At 40.8% G+C, this 13,975-nt stretch overlaps 1 protein-coding gene across 1 annotated transcript; it reads left to right on the plus strand.

Moving 5' to 3' along the window:
* The first annotated feature begins 10,901 nt into the window (after positions 1–10,901).
* On the plus strand, positions 10,902–12,817 carry foxe1 (forkhead box E1). Its single transcript, XM_079645309.1, has one exon. The coding sequence runs from the start codon at positions 11,214–11,216 to the stop codon at positions 12,312–12,314; it is 1,101 nt and encodes a 366-aa protein (XP_079501435.1). The 5' UTR covers positions 10,902–11,213; the 3' UTR covers positions 12,315–12,817.
* Positions 12,818–13,975: the final 1,158 nt, after the last annotated feature.

Here is a 13,975-nt window from a genome sequence, read left to right on the forward strand (position 1 = left end):
TTCTTTTTTTAAGGAGCTATTTGATATTACTTACAACTACATACAGTTAATGATTCATTTGTTTAAATATCAATCCTATCACATTCAACAAAATCAACAGGTACAACATCGTACAAAAACAAACATGCATTTCCAAGGCCCTTTCGGCAAGTGCTCCATCTGCCAAGCTTAAAGAGACATGTCAAGAGTTTGACAGCTGAGGAAACACGACACTGTGCACAAAGATTTCGGTGGAAGCTGTTTGAATACCTGTATCTTCCTAGGAATCAGGGGATTTAAGCGGCGGTGAAAGCCTGTCAGCAGAAACACACAAAAGCCTTTTTGTGCGTCACTGATACATTGCCTGCGAAAGTAGCAGCGATTATGATAAAAATGAGATGGAAGATTAAAAATGAAATGTCCATTATTGCTGAAATAATCCAGATACAGATTTGGAAGGAAAAAAATTAAATGTAGGCCATATAATGAATCAAGTTAAACCATGTATTTGTTTTAATGATGAACATGTAAGCCTATTCCAATTATAGGTGGGGAAGTGTTTGTCTCTTTTTACTTATACTGGGATCAATAAAGTACATCTTTTAGGATTTGGTCACAAGATCCATACCAATCTCATGTCTGTGAGTATATGAAGATACAACCCAGTCTCACGGCATTTCGTGTTATAGTCACGAAATGTATTTCATCTATTGATTCGTGTTCACCAACACGATTTTCGCACTTCTTTCGTGTCACACAGAACGATTTTAAAAGCAATGTATTTCTATTGGTAGTATGTTTCGTGCCTGCACTACGTCTTTTTGTCCAGTCGGGTCTTGGAAGACCGGAAGCTGTGTGGTTCATAAAAACATTTTCTTACTCGATATCTTACCCTAAGCCTAACCCTTTTATTTTAAATTGTATAATGTCTGAGTTTTTTGCCGTCCGCGAGGAAAAGAAGTGGGGCTCAGAGCCTCAGAATACTGAAATCTGTATTTGTTGTCATCTTTTTTTCCTTCTAATTTGTTATTATTTGGTGCAGGCATGAAACATACTACCAAAAGAAATACATTGCTTCTAAAATCGTTCTGTGTCAGAATACTGAAATCTGTATTTTTCTTAATCTCTTTTTCCTTCTAGTTGGTGAACACGAATCAATAGATTAATTTTGTGACTAAAAATGGCGTGAGACTGTGTTGAAGATAGAGTTAGTAGCTGCTTAGCTTAGCCTAGCATACAGACAGAACGGAACAGCAGCTTGGATCAGTCAAAGTGTTACAAATTCCACTGACCAGCATCTCTAAATTAGATTTTACATGTGACATATATATTTAAAAACAATTATTTTGTGTATATAATCAACAGGTTGTAGTTTTCGTTGTGAAATCACGACTATGCTTAGATAAATTAAGCTAAGCTAAGCAGACAATTGCTGTAGCTTTTTATTTTAATCATATGATGAGAGTAAGGTCAATCTTCTCATTTCACAGAGAAAGCAAATTAATATATATATAGTATAAAATAACCTGTTTTAAATTCAATTACTTTGTAGACTGAATTGCGTGCCAATACTTGCCCACAAACAGAAGGTGCTGCAACAATTTAAGAGAGCAAAAGCTTTACTTCATGGGAAACACTTTGCCAAAGCCACAAGAGCTGTGTTTGGTAACACATCTCCTCCGACTCTTCCCACCTCCACCCTCCTGACTGCCTCGCTCTCAGACAGCAGACACGCAGAGAAATGAATCTGTGTTAATGAAGTAGAACAAAATAAGGAGGATAGTGCTCGATCTTAACGTGCAATCCTGTTGTGCAACTGGAGTTCTTTTCAGGTGCAGGCACGGGTAAAATGTCCCGTGCAGCCGCCTCGGCCCTTTGCAGGCTGAGACTTCTATGAGGTGTTGACACATGGATCCTAATAGAGGCCAACTGACAAAGATGCACTGACACTTGCAACCAGGCATGACTATAATTGTGAGCTCTGTTACAGTATATAGATACTGTCTCTATCAGCCAAGGGTGAGTCATTCTGTGTGTGAGTCATACAAAGAAAACCTGATCCACAACTAAATATCAAGAGGGATGTAAACGTGGACATTTTGATTATCTGATACACTAATAGATCCGATCTCTTAATCTATAAATAAAGTTTATTTAAGTTTAAAGTTTATTCTAGTGTTATGGTCTTGGTGGAGATTGGTTCCCAGTGATCATTTGTTTGATTTGATTATCATTTGTTGACTCTTGGATAGCGTATAACTCTGAGGTAGCTGTTCAAATGTATATGACATGTTTTTTTGTCTCTGATGGGTGTGGATTTCAGGCAATGTGTTTTGTTGCATTGTTTTCAAACTGTTTGGTTTGTAAGACACAATGGAGGGTTATTTATGTGGATCTTGTGGCTGAAAAAAAACAAATGACTATGTTTCAAGCCTTAACGGTATTTTTTGGTATGAAGACCTATACAAATATTACATTGTTACAGGGTTAGTGTTAGGGGTCAGCCGGTAAAATGAACACAGTTGTCTAGTGCTATACAGCGACTCAGTAGTATACGTTTTTGGCCTCAATTTGGTAGCAGACCAAACAAGGATTAAATGACACAGAAGTCATACAATTTATCCAGATAATTCACATTTTGGTGTGAATTTAAGTAGAACTTTAATGACATAAAGGCAAGGTCGGAAACTTTTAGTCTTAAGGTCTGAACACGCCTAAAGCAAAATTGTTTATAGATGTTCCGAAATGCCAAACTCAAAAGCCAAGGAGGGAGATTAAATAATTGTTTAGCAAATAGTTTTTGGAAAGCACTTACAGTATTGCAATTAGTTTGGCACTCAAAAGTAGTACGCAAGTAGTGGGAAGGTTGACAAATAAGCTTCGTACCTTGTGACCTCCACACACCTTGCCAATTAAAAAGAAAAATGGGTGTGAATGCCAAATTGTCATATTTGACTTGTATAGGAATTGTCTGATGCAAAAACAACCAGCCTTTTAAAATTTGTGGGCTCACTGAGGCCTTAAAGGACTTTCTCTTTCCACTTTTTGGGGCTTGGCCATGGTTTTGCTGGTTATAGTTATATAGAGCCAGTGAACTGTTTTTTAACTCAACTATCAGTCCATATATGATTCAATAGGTTATCAGTAACTCAAATGGCCATCCTGGGACCCTTTAATGGCCAGTTTTCAGCTGTGGCTTAAAACGATAAGAGTGAACCAACATGTGAAGTTGAGGGTACGATAGCTAAACAATAAACTGAAATACTCTATTAAGCTCCTTAGAGCTGCAAATAAAGGTGATAATCATCTCTGGGTTCATCAATACAAGAGACCCATTTTACATTCACATATTATTTTAGCAGTCATTTGATAGGTTTGAAAATATTGATTAGAGCCCCTTTTAAGTTAATAATATATTGTCTCAAAAATATATTTATATTCCGAATGATCCATAATATTCCTTTAAAGGCACTTTCTTTCTTTTTATAAGCTAAACACATTTTCAAGAAGGGTTTCCTCCTTTCAAGAAATGTGTATCATGTTATAAGAAAGTGCTTTTTTATTCTATTTGAATACAAGCCAAAAGCTGTTTGTCTGGGTACATGCTTGTGTTTGTATGTGTCTTTGTATAAGTGTGTGCGTGTGTGAAGAAAGTGAGAGTTTCTTGTTTGCATTCGCAGCTGCAGGGGCTTGGTGAGGATGCAAAATCCTGACGGTTGAATTGCTCCAAACCCGGGCCAGTTTACATAACTGAAGCACTCCACTGCCCGGGGAGCCTGCCGTTAAATATGTACGTGTGTGTGTGTGTGTGTGTGTGTGTGTGTGTGTGTGTGTCTGTGTGTGTGTGTGTGTGTGTGTGTCTGTGCGTGTGTGTGTGTGTGTGTGTGTGTGTGTGCGTGCGTGCGTGCGTGCGTGCGTGCGTGCGTGCGTGCGTGCGTCCGTCCGTCCGTCCGTCCGTCCGTCCGTCTGTCTGTTAGTGTGTGTGTGTGTGTGGGTGGGTGTGTGTGTGTGTGTGTGTGTGTGTGGGCGCATTTATCTAATTGATCTAGTTGGCACAATGAAAGGGGGCCTCGTGTAGGGACAAACCTCCAGTCAAATTGTCACCTGAATCAGCAGCTGCCCTAAGCTTTAAGGACTTTTAACTTTCTTTTATTTAATTAATTAACTATACGGTACATTTTTTGCTGAAAATATGTATATCTGAACATGCAACATGAGAAGTTTCTAACGATCTTCCATTATACCATTTTATCATCTATTTTTCAACAATAATGCGTCTAGTATAAGTCCTAAAGTGATTCCTCACATTTAAACATGCAGCCATGAAATGGTTAAATTCAAGTGTTCAAATTCAAATGTCAAATTTGCTTGTCTTTGTTTGTAGAGAGCCGTTTCCCTGGCACTGCCAGATGTATATGTGAAGAGCTCTTCATTTGCCTTGGCTGCCTCCCTGCTCCTCTGCAGATGTCCCGACCTAAAGCCGTTGATTTGCGTCTCCTCACTGTGCCGTGATGGGCAGGTGGAGGCCTCTCATGGCGGCATCAATGCATGGCTCCAGGGCCCTTGGCTGCGGAGGGCCCAACTACACTCAGTGATGCCAAACCAAAGAACACTTAACTGGAAGACTCAGTTTTGTGTATGCCGAGTCCAAGTGAAAGTTCATAGATTGGACAAAATCAGGGGGAAAATAACTTTAACCTTAAAGGTGGGGTAGGTAAGTTTAAAGTGGACCTATCATGCTATATTAGAATAATATAGTGTAGGACCATACCTATATAAGGCATATTTATACTTTTTATCTTTCAAAATACCAAACAGATCATGCATTTTAGCCATTCCTCATTTCGCTCAATTTAACACTGCCTTTGCATGGGCTGATTCAGTGAGAACAGCACCATCTACAGGCCTGGCATATGTACTACAGCGTCTCCAGCGCTTTCGAACGGCAATGTCCGTGGCTGTCTCCTCCTGATTGGTGGAGTTGGCCCAATAGCCGTAGCGCCACTTCTGTGACGTCATAGAAGTGGTCAAATCTGGATCAGTCTGTATCAGATCCGTTGCAGCCCCTTTTTAAAGAGCAACTTCCTGGTTAAAGACACCTGTGAATAAATGTGTAGGAAAATGATGAATACACTAGATTTTCAAAAAAATATACAGAAATATACACTACAGTGACATCTGGCATCGTTTTTGTAAGAAATGTTCACTTCCGCATAAAAAAGCCTCGGCACGTGACCTCCCGCGTGTGACGTAACATCGGGGAAACAAGGGGGAGAGCGGCCGGAGTAACGTATTAATAAACATGGATCCCAATGCTAGTTTCGACACAGAAGAAGTTGAACATGAATATTCGAATGCATATGACGGACCACAACCTTATAATTATGAGCCTGCTAGGCGTCCAAGAGACCAGGAGCAGCCAAGGATTAGAAGAAATAACGGCCATCGGAGAGAAATTGAGCTGTGGTGTGAGGAGAACCAGTGGAGAACTGGGCAGCTATCTTGGTGAGTGATCGGCGTTAGCTACAGAATGTTAGCTAACGTAACATCACAACATTGTGAAGTTAGCTATCATATATCAGGCTATAACTAAAGTAGCATTGATAATATAGTAACGTTGCTGGCAGGACTGTTGATACTGATCCATAACAGAAACTAATGCGTAAGTATCAGCCGTATCTCGCGTTACCTAATGCAACTCCACACTACGGTGCTGTGTACCGGAGGGGAGACGCGAGATACGGCTGATACTTGACGTTCTGGCGGAGAAAGGTTGTGGAGCCTCCGTTGATATGCCGTTGTAAATGGCTTGATGGAAAGCAGGTGTGTAGTCGGGGAGGGTGCACAGCTGATTGCAGCAGGTGAGTGAAGGTTGAGCCGGGAGCCAGGAGTGACAGCCACCACACACACACAAACAACACAGACAGGGGGAAACAAACAAACACAAAGGAGACGGCTGGAGCAGTACAGCCACCACAGCGTTACCTAATGCAACTCCACACTATGTCTTACGGTGCCGTGTACCGGAGGGGAGAGAGAGAGAGCAGCGAAGGGGGAGGAGAGAGAAGTAATACGGTTTCCTGATAAAGCTGTGGAGAGTATGTACTGCAGGGAGGTGGATGCACAACACACCCAGGAACGAACGCTAACTCCGGTCCTTTTTACTGTGGACTCGATGTCCTGACAGGCTGGTATTTGTGCAACCTGCACAAACACAATACTGCACCATGATTACAAATGGTGAAATACAATGTAAAACTACCGAAAAATACCAGCTCACTCAAACACAACCGCTCAATTCAGCGCAACTACTAACTATACCCGCGGTCAGAGAGCGGAGATGTGTCCCCTGTGTGATGTAATATGACGCGTTTGACGTATGACCTTTAAAAAAAAGCCGTTTTTAAGAGCAGAGCTCAAAATTGCTCCTTTCCCTCTGAATTCCTGCCCTTATGTCTCGTAAAACTTATCAAATCCTACATTCACTTTTTTAATTGTAATTTTCAAGCAAGTTTAAGCATAAATGGAGAAAAAAAAAAAACCTGCAAGATGCTCTTTAAGAGATTTGGGTATCTAGGAAAAAATAGAGGGTTGTGTTTTCTGACACTTGGTGAGTTTCCTGGAACACCGGGGACACATATTCATGTATAAAAGATGTACAAAAGTGCATTTTGCATGATAGGTCACCTTTAAGAAACCGGCTCGAGATACACTTTTTGTTATATTCCATGGAATGCTCTTAACATCCCGATAGCAATAAATATCTTAAGTGCTTTGACAAAAAATCCATTAAAAAATGTCATCTGTGGAAGCCGTAGTACTGTAAAAAGCACGACCAATCATTTTAGCCGGCCCGGCTAAAATAACTGGATGGCCTACCTGCCTGTCAGCCTTCCATCTGTGCACAAACTTATCTCCTGCCCTCATTGGTCATGTGCGCCCTCGTGTGTGTTGGAGGAGGGGCTCTGTAAGGAAGTGGCAGATTTTTTCCGGCTGTGTATTTTCAAATTCTAGCACACTCAAGCTGGTTTCTCCAAAATTAATTACCTACCCCACCTTTAAGGTTATACATTTTAGGTAGCCTACTGTTGGGGAAATATTTTCCTAGGCCCATACCTTTGACCCAGTTTATCAGTTATTACTGCCCTTCCTGAGCACAGCTGCCCTCTCAGTGCTGATGTTGATTATTATCTCAGAACTAGCGCAATACCTGGGTCTGGGTAGAGATCTTCAGAATTGGTTTGGCAGCAGCGCCTGTGTCACCTCGTGGCTCAACACATGTCTTGTGAATTCTCCGGCCGAAGCTCCAAATAAACCATCAGTGTTTTCCATCAAAGTTCCTTCTCTCTCTGTGTCTTTCTGAGTCTCCATTGCTTGAGAAGTTTCCATCACAGGTACTTCAAAGAATATCACTAGATTATTAATTCATACTCAAAAATGTATTGTGTCTTTTTTTTTACTGAAGCAACCGTACATGTGGTATACATCAATTGGTGGCATATCAAAATGCTTATTTATAGAACTCATAGTGTAGCTATTTGCTATTCTGAGAAATGTCCAGATGAATTTGTACAACTCGGAGCTACAATAGCTTTTCATAAGGGTGTATTGTTCTTTTCTGTACCTCTGTTTGATTGAGGCTGCATTAGATTTGTGTCGGTAAACAACACATTTAAATAGTATCACGTTAAAAAGTTGATACAACAAATGTGTTAGCTTATTTACACTATTTATCATATAATCCCTGGTTAATATAAACAGTATAATTAAAGAACCTGAAAGATAAGCGGAAAAAAAACTATTTGAAATAATTATAGGATTTGTATTCATTGTTAATATCTTTTTTGAAAAGAGTGAAGGTTTGTTTGCTTTCTAAACGACAACTTTCCCTCTTACGCAACACGTACCGTTTTGCACGAACTGAGAATCATGTAAGCCTCTGAAGCGCATGAACACGCCATAAAACATTCTTAAACACAAATGTTGACACTTGAGTCACCTTTCAGCAGAATAAATCATACATTTAATCCACCGGTACGAACGCAGAGATAAAAGGCTCATGAACAAATATTAACAGTAAATGCTGTTCGAGTGCCAGATGGTGATGCATGAGCAAACTATGGCAGCTATGAGCCTGTTAGCTCCACTAACAACGAGTGCCTGAGAAGTTACTCACCACTAATTGTCCATTGCCATAAAGCATAAGAAGCTGCCTTAAGGAAAGGGTGAGGTCCTCTGAATGTCCATCACACCTGTCAAAGCTGAAGTAAAGACACTACACAAACAAACACATTATTACATTCATTTTAATGCAATGTTACCAGTATTTACATGGTCTCTTAAAACAACAAATGTTTAAAAGTGGTTAAGGCCCAGACCAAATACATGCAACACAAGCACTAAATTCAAATGAAATATGCATCTTAAATATTGCATGCTTATTTATTACTGTTTGAAGCGTTTAACACTTGAACTCTATCATATGTTGTACTGCCTGAAGGGTGTCTGAACTTCTTTGGGGAAATGAAGATATGTAAACAAGGTAACACCTATTTTAATTATTTTATTTCAAAGCCAGCCTATCATAGTAATTATATTACAGCTGTAGCTAACAATTGTTTCCTTGATTGTTTATGAGAATATCTTAATCTTTATTATCTCAAAAAAGAAATAAACGTCCAACACAAATGTCAAGATCCCCTTGTGACATCTTCAAATTGCTTGTTATGTCCAAAAAACAACAATCCTTATTAGTTTAGCATTATCAAAATGGTGATGACATTAATCTACTAATGTCATCACCATTATTTAATAGGAAAATTAGGCTCTAAATTCTCACTATGACAATCAATCATATCCACTTTGATGCAGGTGTACAATCTTACAATCTTACAAACACACACACACACACACACACACACACACACACACACACACACACACACACACACACACACACACACACACACACACACACACACACACACAGACAGACAGACAGACAGACAGACAGACAGAAACACACACTCAAATAAAGAAATCATTGAACAGTAAAATCATCTACAACCTTAGACATACCCTATCTACTGTAATCAGAGATACTAATAATCAACTGGTCAGCTATCAATCATTCATTTGTGGTCTAATATATTTCAATATGTAAATCAAGCTCAAACAACAGAGGGTCGCCGGTTCAAGTCCCCGACCAGACATAAATATGGAGTGTGGACTGCTACTTGGAGAGGTCCCAGTACACCTCCTGCCCTGCTGTGGTGCCCTTGAGCAAGGCACCGGACATCCCCCTTCCCCCCTCACTCCCATTGCTCCCCGGGTGCTGTACAATAGCTGCCCACTGCTCCTAGTACTAGACTCCTGGTACTAGGATGGGTTAAATGCAGAGGCCAAATTTCCATGTGGCCATGTGTGGCCATTAAAGAGGGGTTTCATCCCTGCGATTCGAATTAACTTACAGATTGGAGAGACCTTTAAGATATTTGAAATGTAAGATATTATCTCCCATAGTGTAAATGACAATTGTCCTGTATTAAGCTGTTATTAATTATCTACTTTTTGTATCAACTGTGAACATTTTTCTTGATTTTTTTAGTAAGATGCACAATATTGGAATGGCACTCCTGTGTTTTGTTAATGACAACTTCAACCACTAAGTTTACTAAAAGGTATGTGGACTCCTATGTTAATATGGTGTTAACCCATCATACACCACATTGTGTAGGCAGGTAGAGCTGAGATAGGAGAGCCACGGGACGAGACCTTTCATCGCGCTGTTTGTCTGAACAAACCCTCGCTCCCGCTCTGACACATGCCCGCTCTGCTAACCCTGCCTGGTGATGAGCGGTGGGAGTGTGCTGCCGTGTTTGTTTAAAAGATTAAGCTGGTGAACCCTACACTGTGGAGCCCCTGGACTTCATACCACCAGAGCTGCTCAAACCTTAAGCATTGTTTCCATCACTGATGCCTGTGAAATGTAATGTTTAAAGTCGGTTTTCAAACAGAGCTTTCACAGATTGAACTATCTAAGAATGTGGTTGATAATTTTAATTGAATGAATATACCGCAAAAATAGACTCAAATAAAGAACAAACTTCTATGACACTGACTTTAAAACATGTCCAGCACATGTTATCACTCATTCCTTAGAGACATTCATTACCAAACCAATCTCAATGACCAATCCACATGTGGAGAGTTGGTTATTCTCGTCTCCCGGGTTGCGTCCAGGATTTATGATGGTAGCCTATATTTTTGCATGCTGAAATCACAGGACGGCCTTTGTCTGGAAAACATTTACATCTCCTACACAGCTGGCTCGTCCAACCACTGGCACAAAACAAACAAAGAAGCAGGATAGGAAACAACACGAAGGTTAAGTTACCACTAAATAGGCATTTTAGTGTTAATCATCAAAACAACATGGATCATTTTGACTTTTTAAAGTAAACTGAGGTCAGGTTTAAATGGTATTTGAATATCAAGAGGAAACATTGTTGGATTTTACTGTTCTCGTCTGTGATAATAATTAAATAGCTCTGCATAGATTAAGTCTGATAGTTAGATTAGATAAATATAAGAATAGAAGGTAAACACTGAAAATCCTGTTGGTATTTTTTTCATGAACAACCATTACAACTTTTAAAAACTATATTCTGATTAAGTAGATATCCTTTTGCTATTTCAGAACTTTCAAGATTTATTGCAGCTGTATTAAGGAAACGTCAACACTCTAGAAATATAAATGTTTACTAGAAAGTATGCAGACTTGTCAAACGTGAACAATAGACCCTTATAGAGCTGAGGTATGTCAAGAGCTTGTGATGCTTCAGTGGGTGTGGCCCCTCAGGTGGAGCTAATGTCTCTTCAGGTAACGCTGAGTGACTCATTCTCACACACACCTTAAGCAACATGCATGGCACTCTTGCAGCACAACTCTTTAATTGCCCCTGACTACGAACTGTGGGAATGAGAATAGCAATTATTCAAACACGAGCTCTTGGGAAAAAGTGTATGACTTGCACTTGAACAGCTGCTGGATTTGGACCGAAAGACCGTGAGTTGTTGTAAACAAATGTGATCTTTCTGGCAGGACTGTTTTTGAAGCCCAGAATTAAATCAGACAGAGGGAACTTCATCTGAACTGTGGAAGTACTAATACTGTGCAGCCTTTGCAGTAACACTTTAAAATCGGACTTTTAAGGGACATATCTGAACTGTTCATGACAATGCCGGTGGTCAAAGTGGAGAAAGGCTCTCCAGCAGACACACAGTCGTCTGCATCCAACACTCCGCAGCAGACAGAGGATCAGCCCAGAGGTCGGAGGAGGAAGAGACCTCTGCAGCGAGGGAAGCCTCCTTACAGCTACATCGCACTCATTTCCATGGCCATAGCCAACTCCCCTGACCGCAAGCTGACTTTGGGGGGCATCTACAAATTCATCACAGAGCGCTTCCCCTTCTACAGAGACAATTCAAAGAAATGGCAGAACTCCATCCGCCATAACTTGACTCTCAATGATTGCTTTATCAAGATCCCACGAGAGCCGGGGCGGCCAGGGAAGGGCAACTACTGGGCCTTGGACCCCAACGCTGAGGACATGTTCGAGAGCGGCAGCTTCCTGAGGCGCAGGAAGAGGTTTAAGCGCTGTGACATGAACACTTACACCTCATATGTGCATGAGACACCAGTTTTCTCTCCTGTGCAGATTGCCAGATCAGCCTCATATTCCAACTCTGTCTACAACAACATGACAGTCAGTCCGGCGTACGGGCAGCAGCTGCACTCTGCCTATTACCCCTCTGCATCTCCTCCTGTGTTTGGACCTGGCCAACACCGCACGTTCAGCATCAACCACCTCATAGGACACCAGAGTCCAGCCAGCATGCTCGCAGGTCAGGGGTCAGAGGTGATGCAGCAGTCCAGCCGCAGCTTCAGTCCAGAAGGTCTGCCAAATGGGTCTAGTCACTGTGGCCTGGGAACAGCGGCTTTTCAGAGTCAAGCGTGCGGAGGGGCTGTATCATCACGCTCCTCTACCCACCCGGGGTTCACCTACTCCGGGCCAAACGGCCACCCACACCAACACACACACCAGGCAGCGTATGCACAGGGCCACAGCCAGGGGTACGCAGCACCTGGACGCCTCAACTCCTCAGCTCACGGGTCTGTGGAGGCCGTGGACCATTACGGCAGGGTGTCCCCCGTTCAGCTGGGCTCTTTCTCGCAGTATAACAGTGCTGCAGGGCCTATTGCTAACACCGGGGGTTACCTGAGACATCCAACATATCCAGGGAATATGGACAGGTTTGTGTCTGCTATCTGAGCCACTAAAACCCTCAGAGACTTGAGAAGGCACCCAGTGAGCCAGACATAATGCGCACAATCGTGATGGTTCCTCTCTTTGTTAATGACCTTTGTTAAGGGCAACATTGAAAAGACTGATTAACCTCACCTTACAGAACTGTGATTCATTACATTAACCCAACACCCCACTTTCCATTGATGATAATTTACTAGATGCTATAAATGTGGATTTAAATGTCAAGGCCTCTCTACGCAGCATGTGAGTGTAAAGTGTATCTAATGTCAAGTGTGGTTGAAAGCTTATTTTTATGTCATAATTTGAATGTGCAAGTTTAATATTTACATTAATGCTGAGACATGACAGACTCTGAAATATCAGTATAAATTATTTTTGCTTCATGGTCATTGGCTTAGCAATAAGTGACTCGAATAACGTCAGCTTTAGTACATTTGCATGTATTTTGTTGCCAAATGAAAATACATATTAGGTTGCCTTTTTGGAAATAAAAGAATTATATAGCACGTTGGCTCTTAAAGAATAACATATTTTAACTATTGATGTTTTATTGCTATTACAATTTCAGCAATTGTGCCAAAAAAATCCAACCAGAATTATTTGTATAATACCTAAGGGGGTACTTAAGGCTTGTCACATATTTAATTCCTATTAGTTATATTTGTACATCAACTATGATATATTTCAAAATAACATGGACAAACAGATCCAGACATTTGCCTCCAGGAACAAAAAAACACACTCGAACATGTTTTTCTTTCTGTGCTCGCGTGTTTTCCTCACTGTTTCAGCTCAGCTGGTTTGAAGTGTTGTCTGGAGCCACAGTGTTTCCAGTCGGCGTGACCGGGCCCCAATTATCATGTCCAGACGTCAACGCTGCGCTTAGACAGGCAGACACAGTTAATCTGCCACACAGATCCACTAATCAAGAAAATGAATTGACTTGTAACTCGATATTTCAGCCTGAAAAAGTTAAGTCGTTTTGAGGCCTTTATCTCAACATGAGAAACCTTCCTCACTCGAAGTCTGCATGTCTGACAAGACGGGACTCGCTGGGAAACGCTACATTATCTTGAAGATAGTTGATTTTCCTATCAGTAAAGAAGCTTTGTTGACAGGGAAGATGTTTTTTGATCCAACAAAGTATCCACATTTAAAAGGGTCTTCATTTTTCTTGAGTGCCGCTGAATGTTTAAATCTTTGTGGATCAACTAAGAATGGTAGTAATCAGCAAGTGTCACATTTATAATCTCAAAAGAAATGTTTTTATCTTGAACTCAAGATACAGGGGACAGGGGATATCCGCAACAAAGCTTTATTTGATGAACACTCACTTCTGTTGTGGTCTAATGGTAGCCTAGAATAGCAGTAAGTGGTTGATTTTCACAGTTTGCCTAGATAATATATTAAGACAAATAATATATCTAAAAGAGGGGAACAGAGACTTTAACAAACTCTGGTCTAGCCAGCATTGGAAAACCACATTATCAACATAACAGCATAACATCTACTGTGGAAACAATCTGCAAACGTGTGCACCCTATCGATGACTTGTAAATGATAACACTAGGATTGCACCTTTGCAAACGGTTACTAATGTATTTATTTAAATGTTTTGGGGGACGGATTCAATATATATTTGAAGACAGATACTTTATGAACAA

This window comes from Notothenia rossii, assembly GCF_949606895.1.
Source record: "Notothenia rossii genome assembly, chromosome: 1".
In the NCBI taxonomy this organism is placed as follows: Eukaryota; Metazoa; Chordata; class Actinopteri; order Perciformes; family Nototheniidae; genus Notothenia; species Notothenia rossii.